This window comes from Protopterus annectens, chromosome 1.part0 (genome assembly GCF_019279795.1).
Source record: "Protopterus annectens isolate FY-2018-M chromosome 1.part0, PAN1.0, whole genome shotgun sequence".
NCBI lineage: Eukaryota > Metazoa > Chordata > Ceratodontiformes > Protopteridae > Protopterus > Protopterus annectens.
Window position 1 is genome coordinate 736,258,019 of NC_056725.1, and position 21,765 is coordinate 736,279,783.

Genomic DNA, 21,765 nt, shown 5'->3' on the forward strand with positions numbered 1-21,765 from the left:
TCAATAGTACATCACCTGCTAAACTGTTACTCTCAATAAGAATTGTATTGTGTTTTGTAACCTCATATGTCAATTTTTCTTATTCGTGTATGATATATTACTAATATCTATTGTAAGAGTCTTTTAAGGATTATGAATTTGTCTGCTATTTAATTGCTTTGTCACATGTTAATTGTATATTACGTGGAGCTTTTCTCCCTGGGCCTCCACTGAAAAAGGGCTACTCAGCTCAGTCGGGCATACCCGGACAACAAATGTAAAATAAATAATAAATAAATAAATAGGTTTTCCACTCTATGATTAGGTAGTTAAAATCACCCAGGATCAGGGTAGAGGGGTGAATCTTGATGGATTCAAGTAAGTCCAGATAAGTGGAGTGGGCATCTTGAGTCATGGTTGGGGGCCTGCAGCTAGTTATGATTTGAATAGGTGTTTTGTCAACAGTTAACTACACTTGGAGTGTCTCCTGTGCATCATACCGTTTGACAAGCCTGGAGGTGTGTATGTCTTTGATAAATATTGAAACTCCACCTCCTTTGGCTTTGTAGCCCTCCAGTTGGGGTCTGAAAGTATGGTAGGATGAGGAACCTGGTAAGGCTGGGGTGCTCTCCACTCCAGGTTTCAGTGACTGCACAAATGTCAGCATCCTCCAGGGCAAGGAATGCTTGCAATGAGTGCAGTTTCATGCTAAGACTCCTAGCGTTTAGCAGCATGCCCTTTAAATTTCATGTTTTGGGAGACTTAATGGCATGGTCACTAATCACTAGAATTTATTAGTGAACATTAATAGATACCAATGGATGTGCATGGTACAAGATTATCAGCTCAGCTGGGACTTCCATGCTATGCATAAGTATCATTGAACGTCTGATTCCAGGATCTGACACTGTGTTTTAACATACTGGGCAAGTTGGACAGACGTTTTCAACATCTTTCATTGCAGAGAGGCCAAATAAAACTTAGCAAAAATTCTAGCTTTGGTTTTGTCCATCCATTGGTGTCCTCCTAGAATATCGTTGCGCACTAATTTCATTCCAAGTGTTCAATATGATTTTGGACCTAATGTAAAAGTAGTATTACATTTCGTCTTTGTTTACCTTGCAAAGCAACAGGAAAAAGTAGAAAGGTACAGCATTATATTAACCAAACTCTGAATCCAAATATAAATAATGCCACTGAGGATCCAATCACTGGTTAAAAAATAATACATTTTATTAAATTAATAAATAAGATGATTGAGTGCATCCATCTCAACAGAGAGACTTCATCAGAATAACATGAGCAGAGAAGGCAGTGCTTTGATGCAAACAGGTGCACACGGTACTTGGTGATTATATGAGCTTATATTAAAGGCACAGGCCTCCATAACACATGAAACATCATTTAATGTGCATATCTATTAGTAAATAAAACATTTTGGTGAAAACAGACTAGTATATTTACAGTCTATCAGCCCTAAAATTAAATACTGGTGCAATCGATACATATTCATTTAAACCTGGAGTAAAAGTAGCACAAAGTCTAAGCTGCCACATAAGTTCTCTGTAAGTAAGTCAACACTTCCAATCACCCCCCCCCCCCGGATTAATCCTAATAATTTTAAAAATCCCAAAGGAAAACTTTTTAAAACCAGAACAGTCTATATAATGTTTGTATAATGCGTTGGTTTCTTTGTGGTTTACAATATAATAAATGTGTTCATAAATTTGTGTTTTAAGTGATATTTCAGTTTTCCCTATATAATATGCTGGACATTGATCACACTTTGCTAAATAAATGACCCTGGATGTACTGCAGTTACCTTTTTGAAATATAACACAACTTTTATAAATGTTGTCCAGTTTAAGCCTTTGCACCTTTGTAATGTATGAACACTGTTTGCAAAAACCACAAGAATATGTCCTATACCTCTTGGGGTAAAATCCCTGAAATTTTACTTTCAAATAATTGTTCCTTATACCTTGTGTACCTGTTTGCATCAAAGCACTGCCTTTTCAACAGTATAAAAAGTATTGGCTTCTCTGCTCATGTTATTCTGATGAAGTTGTTCTGTTTGGATGAAAGTGCTCAACCATTTTATTTTTTTATTTTAATAAAATGTATTATTTTTTAACCAGTGATTGGATTCTCAGTGATGTTATTTATGTTTGGATACCCTGAAAAGCAAGACAAACTTTAACTCAAAATATGTATGGGTTGGGACTATCTACTTATCAGTTTTTCATTCTATTCTACATATTTTCTCTGACTCTGCTAATATGTTGTTCTCCATCTTAAAATTGCAAAGTCAGAAATACCTTTGTCAACAGACAGATGTGAGGTGGAAGACAGAGCTTCTTCACATACAGATAAAAGTATAAGTGGTGGTGCTTCTTTTAATCCATCCTCTACAAAAGGCAACTCATAGCAGTGACTTCTTTCTGCTTTTGGCAATTCTTTTACTTTTGCCTCAGTACCTTCTGTCTGTCTTTACTTACCAGTGGTTAAGAGTCCTGTTTCTGACTCTGTTTCTGAATAACCTTCTATCTTAACATTAAATGGGAAACCTAGGACTCTGTTCAGGTTCTCCTTTTTCTTTTACTGAATTTATCACCATGGCACCCCCCCCCCCCGCATTACTTCTCTGCACATACATCCATCATTACTTTATGACTAGAATCTTCTGACAGCTTTTCATATTATGCACTATAGGTTATTTCCTTCCAGTTTGTACAATTCTTTCAATAACTCATCAGTTGTTTTGTTAGGATAATAGTAACAGGTTTCTGATATTATACAGTTTTTTTCTATCCCATCCAGCCAAAGCCAAATGTTAGCTCTTTTTGAGGTTTCTACACCTATATTTTACTATACAGACATCTCTCTCTATATATCTATCTCTCTCTCTCTCTCTCTATATATATATATATATATATATATACACACACACACACACACACACACACACAGGTATAATGTATGTATTCTGATCACAGACTGACTCCATCCTCAACAATTCCTATACTGCCTTGAACTATAGAAAATATTGACCTGTTATGACATCATATGTATAATTAAGTAGCAAAGCTGTAATATGTAGTAACCAACAGAGTTTGTATTTCTACATATGACTTAGGACACTCTTTCCTGACCACATGAGTATTTATTACCTCTACCATCTCATCGTCAGTAATGTTTACAGACATCAGGCTCCTTAACACGTTTAATCCCAGAATATGTGTTTTTAATGCTTTCTCATCCACCCAATATCATACATTTAACTAACTTCATACTGGCATTGAGATACTATGCCGATTCTATTATTTTAGCAGTTACTTCATCACGTCATTGGTACATTTTCACTTGCAGAATGTCAGTCAGAAATCACATTTTGATAGGCACAATGTTTACATGTTTATTAATAACATGCTGGAGACACAGTACTCCTTTTACTAATGACACTGTTTTACAACTTGCCCCTTCCACATCTGAAACAGACTATTTCAGTTGCTAACAATTTTTTTGAGTTTACAAAAATCTGCATAATTTTAGCTGCAAGCTTATATTGCTCAGTTGTAAACAGTGCTGCTTTAATTATATGCATATTGACCAAACTGCCTGCTGAAACCATCCATGTAGTAAACAACACTCACTGATGACTGTCATTAGTTTACGCTCAATTTATTTACAGTGTAAAAGAAAAATTCAGAGCTTACTTTCATCTTAAACAAAATCAGCATGCACTTGCTAGGCAAAAATTTACACTTCATAGGAATCATAGGAAAATTCAAGACAACTGAGTCTTGCAACCATTATGCGTTGCCAATAGCTATCCTTAGACTGAGGGAGATTACAGAACAGGATGAAGCAGAAGTAATGAATGAGCATGTTGCTTCAGTCTTCACAAAGGAAAGTAAGTAGGGAGACATGCTGAGAGGAAGGCAGGGTAACACTGGCAGAAGAGTAGACGGCTACCATGATAGAGGTTCAGAACAAAATGGCAAGCCTTTTGGGCATACTTCTCAGCCTCTTAGCTTAAGATATTGGGACAAAGCCAAAAATAATGGGGGATAAAGGTCCAAAAATAGGGACAGATTTTACATATTGCTCTTATAAACTTAGAAAGTTACTAAAATTACAGATTTTACATTATTATATATCTTCTGAAGGATATGGAGTCTGAAACTCAAATGTCTGTCATTATTTAGTATTATTTCATTACATCAATGGTTAATGATTTGACAGAAAAGCACACATTTTCTGAGCCTTTCAAAGTCCGGCTAGTATGTTTACAGAACCCTTCAGGGAAATCTTTACTAGAGCACTGGCTAAGTCCTGATGGGAAGGAGGACAATGTGATATCCTTGTATAAAGTGGACGTAGCAGAAAAATCTTGAATACAAACCCATAAGTTTAACAATAATGGCAGGGAAAGTCATGGAGAGTATCTGAAGAGGATGGCTGGTAGCATTTCTAGGAGACAATTACCTCCAATGGAAGCAACCAGCATGGGTTTATGGCTCGAAGTTAAGTTAAAAATAAGTTAAAAATGATCCAGTTTTATGACTCATTTGTAGGAGAACTTGACAAGGGAGTACCATTAGTTATAATCTACCTGGAGTTCAGCAAGGCTTTTGACTCACTCTCACAAGGGAGTTTGACAGGAAAACTGCTGGGTTTATGGGTAAAACCATGAATGAGGAACTGAATATCTGCATGGCTGAAAGGTATGACACAGAGGGCTGTAATGGGAGGACTAATATATTTAAGAATTATGAAGGTGACGAGTGAATATTATATGGATCTGCCTGAATGCAGTATTCTTTAGTTTGTTTGCCTCGGACATAGTTGAAGTAATACAGAATATACACCTCTTCTGTCTACTAATTTTATAACCTAGTCAGTTGAACCTGTTTGTCTTGTGGTGTGCAGCAAGTGTTGCATTAGGTTTTCTTCTCTAGCTGCCTCTAGGTACCTGTCCAAAATCATCCAGCCTCCTGCCCTCCTCCCCTTTTTCTTGCCCTTATCTCATTCAATGACTCACAGATTTGCGGAAATCCTTCTTTCAAGAATTTATTTAAGATAGTGAAAGAATATAAAAAATACTTTTAAATGCAGTATATGGAAATAAGCTGATATGACCCTCCACTCAGTAGACATCCCAGAAACACAAACTCCAACTCAAAATGATTATTTTGATGGCATAAGAAATTCAGAATTCCATCCCATCCTGAAAAAAAATTAATGTAAATTAATCAGTCAGCTCATAATAAAAATGGTCCAATATACTATAAAGTGACTTGAAAAGATACCAAGTAACAATGCAAATAAGATAAAATATTCAGATATGCTAGTGACATGGCAATAATTCTGTCTGCAGAGTATTTAAAAATGAAGTTCAAAATAAATTAAGCACTCTATAAAAATGGTGAAGCAAAAAAAAAAAAAAACTGCAGTGGTGGTGCTGCAGTAGTGTTGTCACCTCACAGTAAGACATTGTCCTGTTCGATTCTCAGCTAGAGCGTCTTCTGTGTGGAGACATACGTGAAAGGGCGTACCTTCGTTGAAGGTTGTGCATCAGGACCGGCAACTCGGCATGTAAAAATCTACTGCCAATCATTAGTGGACCGGAGTTCCGCTGTGGCGACCCCTAACCAGGAAAAGCCAAAAGACACAACAACAACAAATAAAAATGGTGAAGCAGATCATGGTGAACATTAAACCTCAACAAAGTTAATAAAAACATGTAGGCAGCAAAATTTTGTCTCATGATCAAAAACACCTTCTGTTTGGAATACTGTTAGAACCAGCAGTGAAACAGTGACAAGCATCATAGATTAAACTCCACCTAAGGCAACATTTTTTAAAAGGCAGTTTACACTTGATTCTAGTCTTCATTCAACCACAACACAAAAATGTCACCGTATTGTAGTAGTTAGAAAAGTACACCACTGACAAACTGGCCTCTACTTAATACTAGTTTATAAAATCTACAGAAATGAAAAGCCAAACAAAAGACAGCACTTCCTCATCTGGAGCTCAAAACAGAAGGTCTGTTAACCAGCTATACTGCTTTATCAGAGGGCATGCAATGATGGGACGAACACGGCATTGCATGTGTGTCTAACTAGAAGCAGTAAGATGATACAGACATTAAGGATAACCACACTTAAAAACTAAGAGAGAAAAAACTCATGTTTGAACTTCTATGACATAACAGTACCCATGAATCACTCTGAGAGTATATAGTTAAAGCTGATCTGTTATTCCCCTAAATGGTCTTCTAAAACACACAGCAGGCTGACGTTTTTTTCATCTTATAACTAAGGCTCCACATGTCTACAATGCATTCTGCATCTCCATAAGATTATATCAGAGAAAGAAGAACATGTAATGTTGTTAAGTTTCTGCTTACATGTGAATATTGCAATTTGTTGCCACCATTTACTTATGGTCTCTGTCAACAGTGTTGTTTTATCCTAAATGTCTCAATTTGTTTTTTGCTAGTGGCTAGGTTCCAATCAGCATTTAACGTAAATTTGCATGCTAGTATTGAAAAGTAACTAATGTTACTACTTTTTTCAAGATCAGAAGTTATGAAGCTGGTAATCTGTCACTTACAGTGTGCATGTAATACAGTAACCTTGCAGGCAGTATATAATGACGTTTATACTGTCTGCGCAGCTATACTGATATAATCAGTGCTGTAATTTAACTGTTTTCTTAAAACTATGCCTTCCACATAGTTACCTCTGCTCTACTCACTGCCTTACCTCAGTAAATGAGCATCTACATGATGTAACACGTGAGAGATGCAGGAACATACTAGTGTGAAGCCTCTCAAACAGATAAAACAATGCATAGAGGCTATGGAATCCAGTACATGCAGAAAACAAAGTAATAATTAAAGCTTGCTTCATTTGCACCTAGAGCTCTTAGATGAAAGGGAAGTAAAAGCACTTTATGATAAGAAAGCCACCTCGTCACCATGACATGGAATACTCTTCCCCATCATGTGTGAGTGAACACACACACACACACACACACACACACACACACACACACACACACACACACACACACTGCAAACTACTAATAAGGCCATATGAAGAGTCAACCATTTAGCCTTTATTTATGGGAAGACAAAAGATGTTCCAGCTTCTTTGCATATAGACTTCCAGCTTCATCTTATTTAAGTCTAATGCAACTATTACTCTACCTGTTATCATAACTAACTCCAATCTACCTACCCCATTCACTAATCCACCTTTCATCCCATACTAAATGCACACCCAGTCACTAACCTCTCTCATGACACCATAAGCCCTGCTTCAAACCATTCCTACACAATAATGCCCCACTTTCTCCACTCTAAACTACAAGCCCCCTTCTATTAATCTCTCTTTCTATAGGGTTCCTCATAGTGTCCAACAGCACCTGTTACCACCACCCACTTACCCATTACTATTATCCACAGTCCCCAACCCTATCCCATTCTACCACCTTCCCATCCAATCACCCAAGCCCAACCATATTCACCTACAAACAATTCCCCTCTCAACTCATCTCACCCATTTACCTTGACTCTACATCCAAAAAACAACCGGGTCTCAAATTCCACAACCTAGCTATACTTTACCTCAAAACAATCACTTCCTTAATAGCCCAATTACCACTAGGTGGCGATATTCACCCCAACCCAGGCCGTATAATAGCTTCAACAAGCACCTGGAACTTCCAATCCCTCCTAAAACATAAACCCACTGACCTGCTAATCCTTAACTTAAATATTCACAGTATCATGAATAAAGTAGAGCAACGTCATTCCACTATCTCCATTTATAACCTTGACCTAATGTTCATTACAGAGACATGGCTCAAGCCACACATCAAATATAACCAAATAACCCCACCTGGATACAACATTCTGAGGGCTGACAGAGCCAGTAAAAGAGGTAGCAGTGTCGCCCTGATTTACAAAACCAGCTTAAAACTCTGGCTTCTATAATATGACTTGCCTGTCTCCAAAAATGCAGAAAACATTTTCTCTAAACTCCACGTTAACCAACATAAGCACCTAACATACTTGGAATATATAGTCACCCAGGCGATAACCTAACTACCCTAGAATCGATCCTACTCTGAGCCTCCCACTCCCTCCCCCATGAAATCTTTATCTTAGCCAACACCAATATTGAGTGGAACTCTATTCAAGGACTTACTCCCACCAACTATATTAACCTGTATAACGTCAGCCAACTCATACATTCACCTACTTGCATTGACAAGTCCACCAAAAGGGACCTCACAAATCAATCCAGTAATGCTCACCAATGTGGTACACTACCCGATTCTCTCATTGACCACAGCCCCACATTCATCCTAAGACAAAAATTAAAACCCCATAATCAACCTTCAGACTACTAAGCCGATCCCATAAAAACTTTCCCACAGCTCAATTCTTAGAAGCCCTAAAAGCCAGTAAGTGGTCTCCCATCAAATACCTCCCACTTGGCAAAGCAGTCGAATACTTTAACAACACATTTCTAAACATCCTCAATCACCTAGCCTCCATAAAAACCATTAGAGTACATAATAATCCTGCCTCCTGGCTGCAAAAATCAACTAGAATCCTACTGAAAGACAGGGATAAAGCCTGGAAAATCTGGCGGCAGCATAAGGCACCCATAACTAGGCAGAACTACCTCAAATTATGCAATAAGGCAAAAAAAGCAAATTAGGAGTGACAAGCAAAACCACTATATCTCCATACAAAGGAAGCATAATTCTAGCCCTGAAAAAATTCTGGGCTGCAATGAACAACATCCTTCAGCCTGGAAGGACCCAAAACCACCCCCTCCCAATACAGACGTACAAACTCAGCCATAGCCACCAACTTTTTACAAATACTTTACAACCTCTATAATTAAACTTATTAACAGTACTAATACTCTCAACCCATCACAAACCTCTAAAGCCATTCATAACATCACCCCCTTCTCCCTCACACCAGTTCCAATTGCCATCATTCAAAAATACTTATCCAAACTCAAACCAACTACCCTAGCAGCCGACAATCTTCCCACTGAATACCTTCAACTTTCATCCCAAGCCATAGCTTTCCCCATCTCACTACTACTAAACAGATCCATTAAAGACAAACTGTCCCATCCTTGTGGAAGACCATAATCATTATTCCCCTTCACAAAGGTGGCCCATCTACTGGCCTCACCAACTACTGTCCCATCGCGATCCTCCCACCCCTATCAAAGATCTTAGAAAAGTGTATCCACCACCAACTCCGCACCTACTCTAACAATCTCCTTTTCAAATCCCAACACGGATTCCATCCATCCCACAGTACCACCACTGCCCTAATTAACTTCACCAACACTATGAACTCGTTCAGGAACCAAGGCAACCAAGTCTCCAATACCCTCCTAGATCTATCCAAAGCATTTGATACTGTTTCTCATAGTAAATTCTAACCTACCTGACCTTCATATCAACAGCCCCTCCCTACTCTGGTTCCAAAGTTACTTAGAAAACTGCCAAACAGTCTGTCAAATGGCTCGACTCCTTATTCCCCCACTCCCTGTTCCACTTGGAGTCCCACAAGGGTCTATTTTAGGCCCCCTTTTCTTCAACATCTTTACAAAGCAACTTCACTTAGCTACAACAAAAGCAAACAGAGTCCAATATGCAGACAACACACCCCTCATCTGCTCTGCCCCAAATATCCAGCTCCTCCAGCAAAAAGCCCAATAATCCTTAACAGAAATAGGAAATTGGCTAAATAAGGCCAAACTAATATTAAACCTCAAGAAAACTCAACTTATGTTATTTCACCCACCAAAGCCCAGTGACCCCAACCTCTGTATACTTTCAAACAATAACATACTAATCTCCTCAGTATCAGAGGCCATACTTCTAGGACTTACAATTGGCGCTCAACTAAAATTCAATAAGCACATCTCTAAAACCATCTCCAAAGTACACTAAAAACTAGGCACCCTTTATCTCTGCAAAAGGTACCTCCAAAGCACAAATTGACATTGCCAGAAAACTCCTGTCTACACTGCTTTACGCACCCCCAGTACTTACAAACATAAATAAAACCAACAAACAAACTTACTACCTTCTATAACAAAATAGCAAACTTCCCAAAAAATGCTAAGTCTCACTCCCACCACTGCCATTTCCTACAAATATTACACTGTGTCGAATTCCCGAACCTTCTACACTACCACTAACTTAACCTTGCCCACCAAATATTATACTATCCAGAGAAAATCCCTGCCCTAGCTGGTCTCCTAAATTTCTACACCTCCGATAGATCCCTACGATCCAGCAATAATGCTCTGATCACTACCATCCACTGCAAAAATAGCTCAGGCAATTCTTTCTTTGCATTCAAAAACCTCCTTAAAGCTTACCTCTACAGTAACCACCTTTGAAACTGCAACCCACACCCTGAAATCACACCAAGTCCTACAGTTTACCTTATACCAGTCTATACTATTACTCCCTTATGCTCTGGGTTTCACAGACTATCAACCATTGAGATCTGTACGTATTGTATTTATAGCCACAACATGGTTTGTTGCACATATTTTATATATTGCTAAGACCTGGAAATGCTTTGTAATAATATGTTCTACTACACTAAGACTTCTGTATAAATTTAATCTGCTATGCTTCCTATTATGCTACTGTAAATAGTTATTTTCATCTCATTTTTATACTTTTGTAACTAATAACTGTCATTATTTCACTTTCTGTAATATCTGAAGCTTTTCTCATCAGGACTTCTCTGCAAACGGACACCAGTTCTCCAGTGGATTATCCTGGTAAACAAATGTTAAATAAAAATATAATAAATTTGCAAAATTCTAAATATGCAGGTAATCCATCTAAAACTAAAATTTTCTAGTGAAATCTTTTTTCACTGCCCACTCAATTACTGTCTGTTGTCACAAACTAATTAACCCCTCTTGACCTCCGTAGTCTGTGTGGACATACATATATATATATATATATATATATATATATATATATATACACACACACACTTATACATATATATGGCAGCAGTTCATTCTGTATAATGAGATGCCCTTTTTTTTTTTTTTTTTTTTTTAACAAACACATTTTGCCTAACAGTTGTGTCTGTGTATGTTGGTGAATATGTAATGTGTGTGAGTGTCTTGTGTAGTGATAATATCATGGAAAGGGCTTTTCAGACACTAATGTGTAGGCTTGGGATTAGCAGCAGGGGCAGTGATAGGGTTAGGTTTGCAAACATGAGTAAGGATGGGCAGGGAGGGGGGTGCAACGTTGTGCTTTATATGTACAATAACAGTAATCCCCCTGTCTGTAAAAAGACAACACATTTTTTCAGCACAAATAGAAAGAACTCGGTAGTTAGCAAAATGCTACAACAGTTTACACTAATTACAAACCACTGTATCTAGGGTTACCACTTGTCCCTCTTTGGACAGTTGTGTCCCAGGGAAATAATTAAAAAATGTCAAATGTCCTAAGATTTTAGAACAAAAAATATTTCCCAGGTTTTCTTTAATAGTTGCATAAAATATTTATTTCTTATCTGAAATGCCTAGATGTTATATGAAATAGCACAAGCAACTCAAATGCTACAAGAATAAGCATTTAGTTTTGTAAACAAGTGAAGTTCTATCCTTTGCACTTGCCATGGGTATGTTTTGTCCTGCAAAATCTCACATTTCCACAAAAAATGTCCCACTTTGGGCATCTGAAATGGTGGCAACCTTTACTGTATCTAACCAGGCTGAGAATGACTGCTGACCATACATTTCCTATGTCAGCATTGTCCAAATTAACATTAGTACATGTTAGTGCATATGCTCCGTAAGTTGGGTGTGTGATTGATGAGAAAGAAAAATTTTGGAGTGAATTGGATGAAGTGGTGATGACTGTACTGAAGGGTGAGAGAGTGGTGATCAGAGCAGATTTCAATGAGCATGTTGGTGAAGGGAACAGAGGAGATGAGGAAGTGATTGGTAGGTATGGTGTTAAGGAAAGGAATGCAGAAGGTCAGATGGTAGCGGATTTTGCAAAAAGGATGGACATGGCTGTGGTGAATACGTATTTTAACAAGAGGCAGGGGCATAGGGTGACATACAAGAGTGGAGGGAGATGCACACAGGTGGATTATATTTTATGTAGGAGGGCCAGTTTGAAGGAGACTGGAGACTGTAAAGTGGTGACCGGAGAAAGTGTAGTTAGGCAGCATAGGATAGTGGTTTGTAGGATGACGTTGGTTATCAAGAAGAGGAGGAGGAGTGTGAGGGCAGCACCAAGGATCAAGTGATGGAAATTGAAAAAGGGTAATTGTGAAGTGGAGTTCTGGGATGAGTTAAGGCAGGCACTGGGTGGCAGTGAAGAGTTACCAAATAGCTGGGTAGCTACAGCAGAGCTAGTAAGGGAGATGGCTAGAAAGGTGCTTGGTATCACATCTGGACAGAGGAAGGACGACAAGGCGACATGGTGGTGGAATGAGGAAGTACAGGAGAGTATACAGAGAAAGAGGTTGGCAAAGAAGTGGGATTGTCAGAGATGAAGAAAGTAGACAGGAGTATAAGGAGATGAGGTGCATGGCAAAGAGAGAGGTGGCGAAGGCTAAGGATAAAGCATATTAAAAGTTGTATGAAAGGTTGGACACTAAGGAGGGAGAAAAGGGCCTGTACCGATTGGCTAGACAGAAGGACAGAGCTAGGAAAGATGTGCAGCAGGTAAAGGTGATAAAGGATAATGAGGGAAACTTACTCACAAGTGAGGAGAGTGTGTTGAGGAGATTGAAAGAGTACTTTGAAGGGTTGATGAATGAAGAGAATGAGAGGGAGAGAAGGTTGGATGATGTGCGGATAGTGAATCATGAAGTACAATGGATTAGCAAGGAGGAAGTAAGGATAGCTATGAAGAGAATGGAAAGGCTGTTGGTCCAGATGACATACCTGTAGAAGCATGGAGGAGTTTAGGTGAAATGGCAGTGGAATTTTTAACCAGATTGTTTAATGAAATCTTGGAAAGTGAGAGGATGCCTGAGGAGTGGAGAAAAAGTGTTTTGTTACCAATTTTTAAGAATAAGGGTGATGTGCAGAGCTGTAGTAACTACAGAGGGATAAAACTGATCAGTCACAACATGAAATTATGGGAAAGGGTAGTGGAAGCTAGGTTAAGAAGGGAGGGGATAATTAGTGATCAGTAGTATGGCTTCATGCCAAGAAAGAGCACTACAGATGCGATGTTTGCTCTGAGAGTGTTGATGTTGAAGTACAGAGAAGGTCAGAAGGAGTTGCATTGTGTCTTTGTGGGCTTAGAGAAAGCATATGACAGGGTGCCTAGACAGGAGCTATGGTATTGTATGAGGAAGTCGGGAGTGGCAGAGAAGTATGTAAGAGTGGTACAGGATATGTACAAGGGTAGTGTGACAGCAGTGAGATCTGCAGTGGGAGTGACAGATGTGTTAAGGTGGAGGTGGGATTACATCAAGGATCAGCTCCGAGCCCTTTCTTATTTGCACTGGTGATGGACAGGTTGACAGACGAGATCAGACAGGAGTCCCCGAGGACTATGATGTTTGCAGATGACATTATGATATGTAGTGAGAGTAGGGAACAAGTTGAGGAGACCCTGGAGAGGTGGAGATATGCTCTAGAGAGGAGAGGAATGAAGGTCAGCCGGACTAAGACGGAATATGTGTGTGTGAATGAAAGGGAGGATAGAGGAATGGTGAGGATGCAAGAAGTAGAGTTGGCGAAGGTGGATGAGTTTAAATACTTGGGATCAACAGTTCAGAGTAATGGCGAGTGTGAAAGAGAGGTGAAGAAGAGAGTACAGGCAAGGTGGAGTGGGTGAAGAAGTGTGTCAGGAATGATTTGTGACAGACGAGTACCAGTAAGAGTGAAAGGGAAGGTCTACAAAAGGGTAGTGAGACCAGCTATGTTATATGGGTTGGAGACAGTGGCATTGACAAAAAGGCAGGAGTCAGATCTGGATGTGGCAGAGTTAAAGATGTTAAGATTTGCACTGGGTGTGATGAGGGTAGACAGGATTAGGAATAAGTATATTAGAGGGTCAGCCCAGGTTGGGCAGTTTGGAGACAAAGTCAGAGAGGCGAGATTACGTTGGTTTGGACATGAGCTGAGGAGGGATGCTGGGTATATTGGGAAAAGGATGCTAAGAATGAAGCTGCCAGGTAACAGAAAAAGAGGAAGGCCTAAGATAAGGTTTATGGGTGTGGTAAGAGAGGATATGAAGGTAGTTGGTGTGACAGAGCAAGATGCAGAGGGCAGGAAGAAATGGAAACAGGTGATCCGCTGTGGCAACCCCTAATTGGGAAAAGCCGAAAGAAGAAGAAGAAGACACTAAATGCTCTTTGGGAGAAAATGGATTCCATGTTTTACTCTATAATTCTAAATGTGTTAAGAGTCATGGTTTGGCTGGGTGCATACCTGATGTTATTTTCAAAGATGAAAAAATATGCAAAAAGGAACAAACTATATTTCACTATGAAAACCATTCCTTATACTCATGGGCTATACAGGGCTTATGACTGGTTCTACAATCATAGCCTGACACCTGTGTGTTATGTCAAAGCTCAAGAGGTGAATCTTGACATCCATGTCAGGAACACATAACTAACAGGGTCATGATCAGAGAAACTCATAATTCTTTGTAGCACATGGAAATGTATCTGCTCCCAGCTATAACATTTGAAAACAAAAGTCTAGAAGTGCTGATGTATTACTGCTTTGAAGGTTGTAAAACACTTTCCAGTTCCACATAAAGAGTGGCCATCACAAAACAGCAGCAGTAACAGCAAAGACGCTTAAAACATGTTGAGCAGTTCATTCATCCTTACAAAAGTGGGAATAAACTAGTCTCCCTACTCTCGTCTCATTCCTTAGGCCACTTAGCATGTTACTTTGAACTGCCTTCTCCTTGCTACCCATATTAGATTTTACTTCTCCTTCTTACCTTACTTTTACCAAACCTCTCTGTATTTCTCTCTCCTCTTTCCTATTGTCCTTTTGTTCCACTACTACTCTCCTCCCTATTTCCTTGCACTCTCTTAAAAAATAAATAAATAAATAAATAAATAAATAAAAATAAAAATAAATATTTTTTGTATAGAATTAAAGGAATGAGGTTTTCCTTTTATTTTAGCTGTATTGTTAACATTTGTAAACTATTATGTATTTCTTCTTGTCCATATATGCCTAATACCTTTGATTTGTTTTAAATTGTCTGTTCTTTTGGAGCTTTTCTCCCTGGGCTTCTACTGAAAATGGACATATATCCAGTTAGACTAGCCCGGTCAACAAATGTTAAATAAAAATAAAAAAATAAAGTACTTAATAGGTTTTAAAGCTCTATGTACTTGCTGATGATTTCTGTAGTGGCTGCTGGCTGTTACCGCTTCTTCTTCTTTCGGCTTTTCCTGGTTAGGGGTCGCCACAGCGGATCACCTGTCCACTCATAATTCACTACTGTGGCTTAACAATAGTGAAGAGTTGCCTGAGAAAAGCTTGTAATGCATGGTTGTCTTGTTAATCATCTTTCTAAAATCAGAAAGGTCCTTAACAAGCTTTTGCTAAGCTTCCCTAAAAGGCTAACGAGGTGTTAAGACTAAGACAGTGGCAGAAGATAAAGCAGCTTTAAAACTTGTTATACAATTCACTCTGCCACACTTACAAAAAAAAAGTGTGGCAGAATGAAGTGTCTAACAGTTTTTAAAGCTGCTTGTTCTACAGAGTAACACTTAATTTCTGGATACTGTCAGCCAGCCAGTACAACATTTTGAGCTCCTACACTTTTTTCTGTAAATGGCAGTAAATGGAACAGCTAAAGATCCATGCACTACAAAGAATTATGATCGAGTCTCACTGATCATAACCCTTATTGTGCGTCCTCAACACAGATGTCAGGATTCACCTCTTGAGCTTCTCTCTCAAAGGTGAATTACTTGGGATCCATGTGCTGAACGCATAATAGAGAGGATTATGATTGAGTCCTTGACTGCAACTTATATATTATGTGATTGAGACATGGATGCCAGAGATGAATCTTGACATCCATGTCAACAGCACACAATACTTTATTGTGGTTGGAGATCTGACCATAATTCTTTGTAGGGCATGGAGAGTTATCTGCTCCATGTTCTACTAGTAAGTAAAAAGTAAGAGTTAAAAATAAATAAATCAATATAACAACAACACAATATTTTATCTCAGCTTTGAAAGTTGGTAAAGCAATGGGGGAGTGGTTAATGTCATTACATATTCAATGTGCAAAGGAAGCAGTTATTAAAATACAGTGTGTTCATTAGCAGACAGCAGGCAGAAATGGGTGTTGTGAGACTGGTTACTAACATGTTACCCTTGAAAGATGATCTGTAGTTGATTACAAGATGCCTGTGTCCTGTCCTTGAAGATGGTAAAACATGACTAAATTCAATAAATACTTGTACCTGAGACTGCAAAGAGTGTGAGCCAGTGTCCATTAGCCTTTTGCCTTCAGTTGGGGGGGGGGGGGGTGGATTCTGACTTGGTACTGGAACTGTGCTAGTCACCATGTTGCAGTACTTGAACCTGATTCCCGTGACAAAACTGTATTTCCATAACAGCAGTGCTTGTCATACTTAGAGAAGGAAGCATACATTGCCAAAGACACTAAAGATGTACCCATTTTCTGCAAGTATGGGAAGCCTGTAACTACTTCCACAAGTATGGGAAGATATACTTAAAATGGGAGGGGGCTGAACAGATATCCTCACCTGAAGTTCAGAATATGTGGAATGACTTGTACAGTATAAAAAGTATTCTCATTTCATTCATGGTAACAGGACCTAACGTTGTATTTATGTTCAATAAAATCCCAAAGAAGGACACAGTCTCCTAGAAAAACACGTACAATGCACAACCACTGCTCACAAGGACATCAAGGATCAAGGCCAACCAATGAGCCCCAACACTTCACTAATAAATGCACAACTTTACTTTTCCTATTAAAACAAAATAAAACGTTCTTAAAAGGATGCAGCAACAGAGAAAAACTAACAAAAACTGCATGTATATATACATAGACATAATCATAATGATTGGTTGATTAATTAATTTGTATAAATATGATGTATTTGTGTGAGTACACTGACTCTGATGATGCCATTTGTTGGCGAAAGCGCTTAGTCGGTGTTTTGCTGCTATTAAATTTTTACTGTCACGTCTTCGCCTTGATCCTTGATGTCCTTGTGAGCAGTGGTTGTGCATTGTACGTGTTGTATTTATGTTAGCTGGGCTAAAGGAATTTGTAACAATAATGAGAACAGAGTCAACAGATACAACAAAATAGTGTAGCCTTCTAAAGCAACACTGCTAATACAGAAACACTGAAGCTTTTGAAGCGTTTTTATAACTCATTATATTTGACTCCTCTGTAACTAAAATAAAAAGATGGAAACAAACTTGGAAGGAATCACTTTGAAAATACACTAGTGAGATGAATCTTAGCATTTCAAAGATTCCATGGGAACAAAGGGCTCAAATCCAGTGTGACAGGCAAACTACTGCTTAATAAAAAAGGAGACCAAGTGAAACAGAGTGAGAGACTGAAAGGGAAAAAAATCAGATGTTAAAGCACATGACCCAAGGAAAGTACAGAGAGTTAGTAAACAAGACAAAGTAATGCAAAAATGCTTAACAGCCTCTCAGGAAAACGAAGAGAATGATAAGAACAGAGTCAGACAAACCAAGACACCCAGGGAGCAGGAGTCGAAGCACACGAGGACTGAATGGTCTGCAATCAGAAAAAGAAACAGTTGTCTTGGTAAATCAGCACTGATGAGTCAGTCTCATGGGACAGATGCAAAACAAGTCCTAGATGCTGTCAAATGTGGCAGAAAAAGTAAGGCAAGCCTTTCTGAACTGCTTCGACCACACCATCAGTTTAGAAAGAGTGCAGCTATGAGTACAAAACAAGAGAGGATGATCTGCTAGTCTGATAACATATGCAGTACCAGTGAATCCAAAGTAAATGGTCTGCAGCAGTGATGTAAGACGTGGGATGCACAGGAGTGAATTCTCATTTGGAGGCACCAGATAAGTGCCACCATCACATGGAGCAGACCTGAAGAAGTCTCATCTGCAAACCATACAACTTTTCTAAAACCATGAGCCTGCATTCTAACCACAATTTCTACAGGTGAGCAGGTACTTTGCAGCTGAAAGGCAAATCATTTTATAGACAGGCAGTACTATTTGATGCACAAAACTTTTGGACAGCTCTAGGGCATTAGCAGTTACTGTCATACACATACTCAAACTGCACCAACAACTAGTAGGTATTTTTTGTCAGTTCACACAAATTACAAACACAAATGCAACTGAGATTGTACACTACTTCTGAAAGAAACAGAAGTTATGTAGCTGTGGTATATATAAAGTCAGTTTCAAGCAAGAAGTAAACATTGCAGATATGTTATAGAAGCAAATCAGATTACGCTTAGACTGCAGTTTAAAGACAGTAATGCAAAGTGTAAAAGCAGCTGTTACTTCTAAATTTCTGTGCTGTTTTCTATTATTACTCACCCCACTGAAGAAACTCCCTGATATACTTTTCTTGTGATAGAGGAGAGCTCCGGAACTCATGAAACACATACACCAACAAATCCAGCAAATTTTCCAGGCTGACAAGACTTCGGTCCAACACTAATTCCTCCAACTTCTTCAGTCGAACCTCTGCTGACATGGTTTATTCTTCAGAGGTGTCTTGTTTTCCAGGAGCAGATGTTATCTCCCTACCTAAATACCCCCCTCAAAATTAAATAAATAAAATATTTATATTAACATTTACTTGCCAGCTAACATATCAATTCTTATCTAATTCAGTAAACTGTGATACTCTCTGCTGTTAAATTATTATGCATGTTACCCACAGCACTGCACAGATGAATTATAATGCCTCTCTCTCTCGTTCTCTCTCACTTCTTTGCTTCGTTCTCTGCACTGACTGTAACTTTTTCTATTTTTTTTATATCTGTCTCGTACCTTAATTACCATACGCTTCCTCTATGATCCATATGTCTCTTAGACCTTCTAACCTGAAAGCTTTACAGCTTTCCTTTCCTTCCTGGAGTTCCCTTCCCTGTTTTCCTGCTTCTTGTGTTCCTGTTTATTTCCTGTCCTGCTGTTTTCCTCTTACTTGCTGGCTACACTGTCACACTATATTTATATACGTTTCAGTCCTTTTCCCCTGTTTTCTCTTTTTAAAAGCTTTCCTTGCTGGCTTCACCTCCATATTTTTCACATCTATCTGTTTCTGTCCTGTAGTTCCTTCTGAACAGCTGATCAGCAGTGTTAAAATTATTCAGCAACTTTAGCCAAACTGCATGCCAGCCTTCTTAACCCTTTCTTCTCCTTACTGTAATAACAGTGAAGCATAGTATCAACTGCATCAAGAAATAATAGAAATAACGTCTGCTAGTCAGTCACAGCCTCATATTCCTCCAACACCAGCCCCAATTAAAATATACAAAATGTGTACATCTCTAGAAATATTGCCATATACACTTAGTAAATATAGCCATCATTTTGAACAAGCTAACTCTACAAGTAAAATGGGATTGTTTTTAGACTAGCAGTTCTGATTCCAAGCTAGTTATATAACACTTTATGTTATGGGCATTAATTTAGATAATTGTACACATATTCTTCTGTCCTTATTAAGCCAGATTTATGTTTTAGAGACAATAATGGGAAAATAAAATGTCTTCAGTTAAATAAAAGTGAATTCCTGGTTACAGGATTAAATTATGATTACAGTACAGTAGGGAGGGACAAAAAATCATTGTAAGCAAGAACGTTAAAACCATCTACAAGTGTCTATCTGCATTCTTTGTTTTCAAACCTTATTATTTAAAAATACATGAACAATGCCAGCAATGCGAGCCAAGCAGCAGGAGTGAGTGGTTATTTGACAGCATTACTGTCCACACAGACTAGCAGGTGTATGAGTATAATGCAGGAAGCAGTACATGCATGAATAAAATGTGACAAACACCAAAGTGGTGAGGAAATCCTTTTAGGTTGCGCAACTTATAAGTAAAAGCATAGCATTTATGTCCAAACAGGTCATTATCCCACTGTACTCCACCTTTATCAGACCAATTCTAGATTACAGTACTCCCTTTGGTATGTACCTAACCAGGCATATGCAGCAACTAGAGCAAATTCAGAGGTTCCTTACAAAAAGAATACAAGGTGCAACAAACCTACCTTATGCAGAACACATTAAAGCCCTTTCCCTATACTCAGTCCCCTATAGATTGCTGAGGGGTGATCTACGCCTGGCTTACAATGCGTCCCTAAACCCCCAGCTTATGAATCTCCTATATAGTCATAAGTCAAACAGTACCATAAATACAAGGTATAAGGGCCTGATTTAGTCTGTGACTTAAACAGAACATGCTAGAAAGACAGATATGTGTCCCAGAGACTGCCCATCCTATGGAACAGGTATCTCATCCATGAAAAGCTGAGTTTGTCGATAATCCATTTTAAGAATAACCTAGACCAGAGGATGGGGAATAGAAAATTTATAGTGGTTCTGGCACCCCTTGTCTCATAGGGGCAGATGTAGCTAATAAATACCTGGCCCTCAATGTCTTATTTGGATACAGGACATCATTACTCATTCAGGAAAACTTGGTTAAGCTTAGAAAGGCCCCCTGGGTCATTAGCCTAATAATCTATGAATCTTTGAATTCTGCATCTTACTGCGGTGGTGGTGCTGCGGTAGCATTGTCGCCTCACAGTTAGACATTGCCCGTTCGATTCTCAGAGCGTCTTCTGTGTGTCGACATGCGTGAATGGGCGTTCCTTTGTTGAAGGTTGTGCGTTAGGCCCGGCAAGCCAGCACGTAAAAATCTACTGCCAATCATTAGCAGACCGGAGTTCCACTGTGGCGACCCCTAACTCGGAAAAAGCCGAAAGATACAAACAAACCTACAATATGGAATATGCATGCATAGGAAATAATATTCTGTATTAGTTAATTTACACAGATACCACACATACCCACAAACATATGTCTGTGTATTATACACACCTATATATATATATATACATATATATATATATATATATATATATATATATATATATATATATACACACACACACATCTATACACAGACACACACACACACACACACACATACACACACACACACACACACACACACACACACACACACACACACATATACACACAGAAATATGGGGTTTCTCTTTGAGTCCTTCTAAGACAAGTACCGTGTGTGCCTTTTGCCTATTAATAATTTGCTCAGTCATTTCTTGCTCAGGTATCAATTCCCCTAACTGAATCTGGTATTACCATATATGCTGATATCTTACTGGCAGACAGAAATAGTGTAACAAAAAAATAATAATTTCTTTTCCTGCCTGTTGCTTGCTGGTCAACAAGTACCAGCATTGATTGTTCCACCATAAGCCCTTAAGTGACAGCTGATTCCAGAGTCATCATGCAAGCAGCCATAGTTTTTTTTCTTTATGGCCCTAACTTTGCCTGTAGTGACAGGAGTGGGCACCTATGTCACCACTGGGGCATCTGATGCTCTCCTCACAATGTGTGTGCACTCTCATACATATGCCCCTAACAGCTTTGAGTTGCCATACTCACATCTCTCATTTCTCATGGCCACTGTGAATATACAAGCTCCACTTG

The 21,765-nt window shown here is 38.8% G+C and overlaps 1 protein-coding gene across 1 annotated transcript in view; it reads right to left on the reverse strand.

Moving 5' to 3' along the window:
- Window positions 1-19,404, reverse strand: part of LOC122794347 (chitinase-like protein PB1E7.04c) — a 1,804,082-nt gene extending 1,784,678 nt beyond the window's left edge. The window contains exon 1 of the mRNA XM_044062662.1: window positions 18,609-19,404. Coding sequence (XP_043918597.1) covers window positions 18,609-18,768 — 160 coding nt within the window. The 5' untranslated portion in view covers window positions 18,769-19,404. The remainder of the gene's footprint in view (window positions 1-18,608) is intronic.
- Window positions 19,405-21,765: the final 2,361 nt, after the last annotated feature.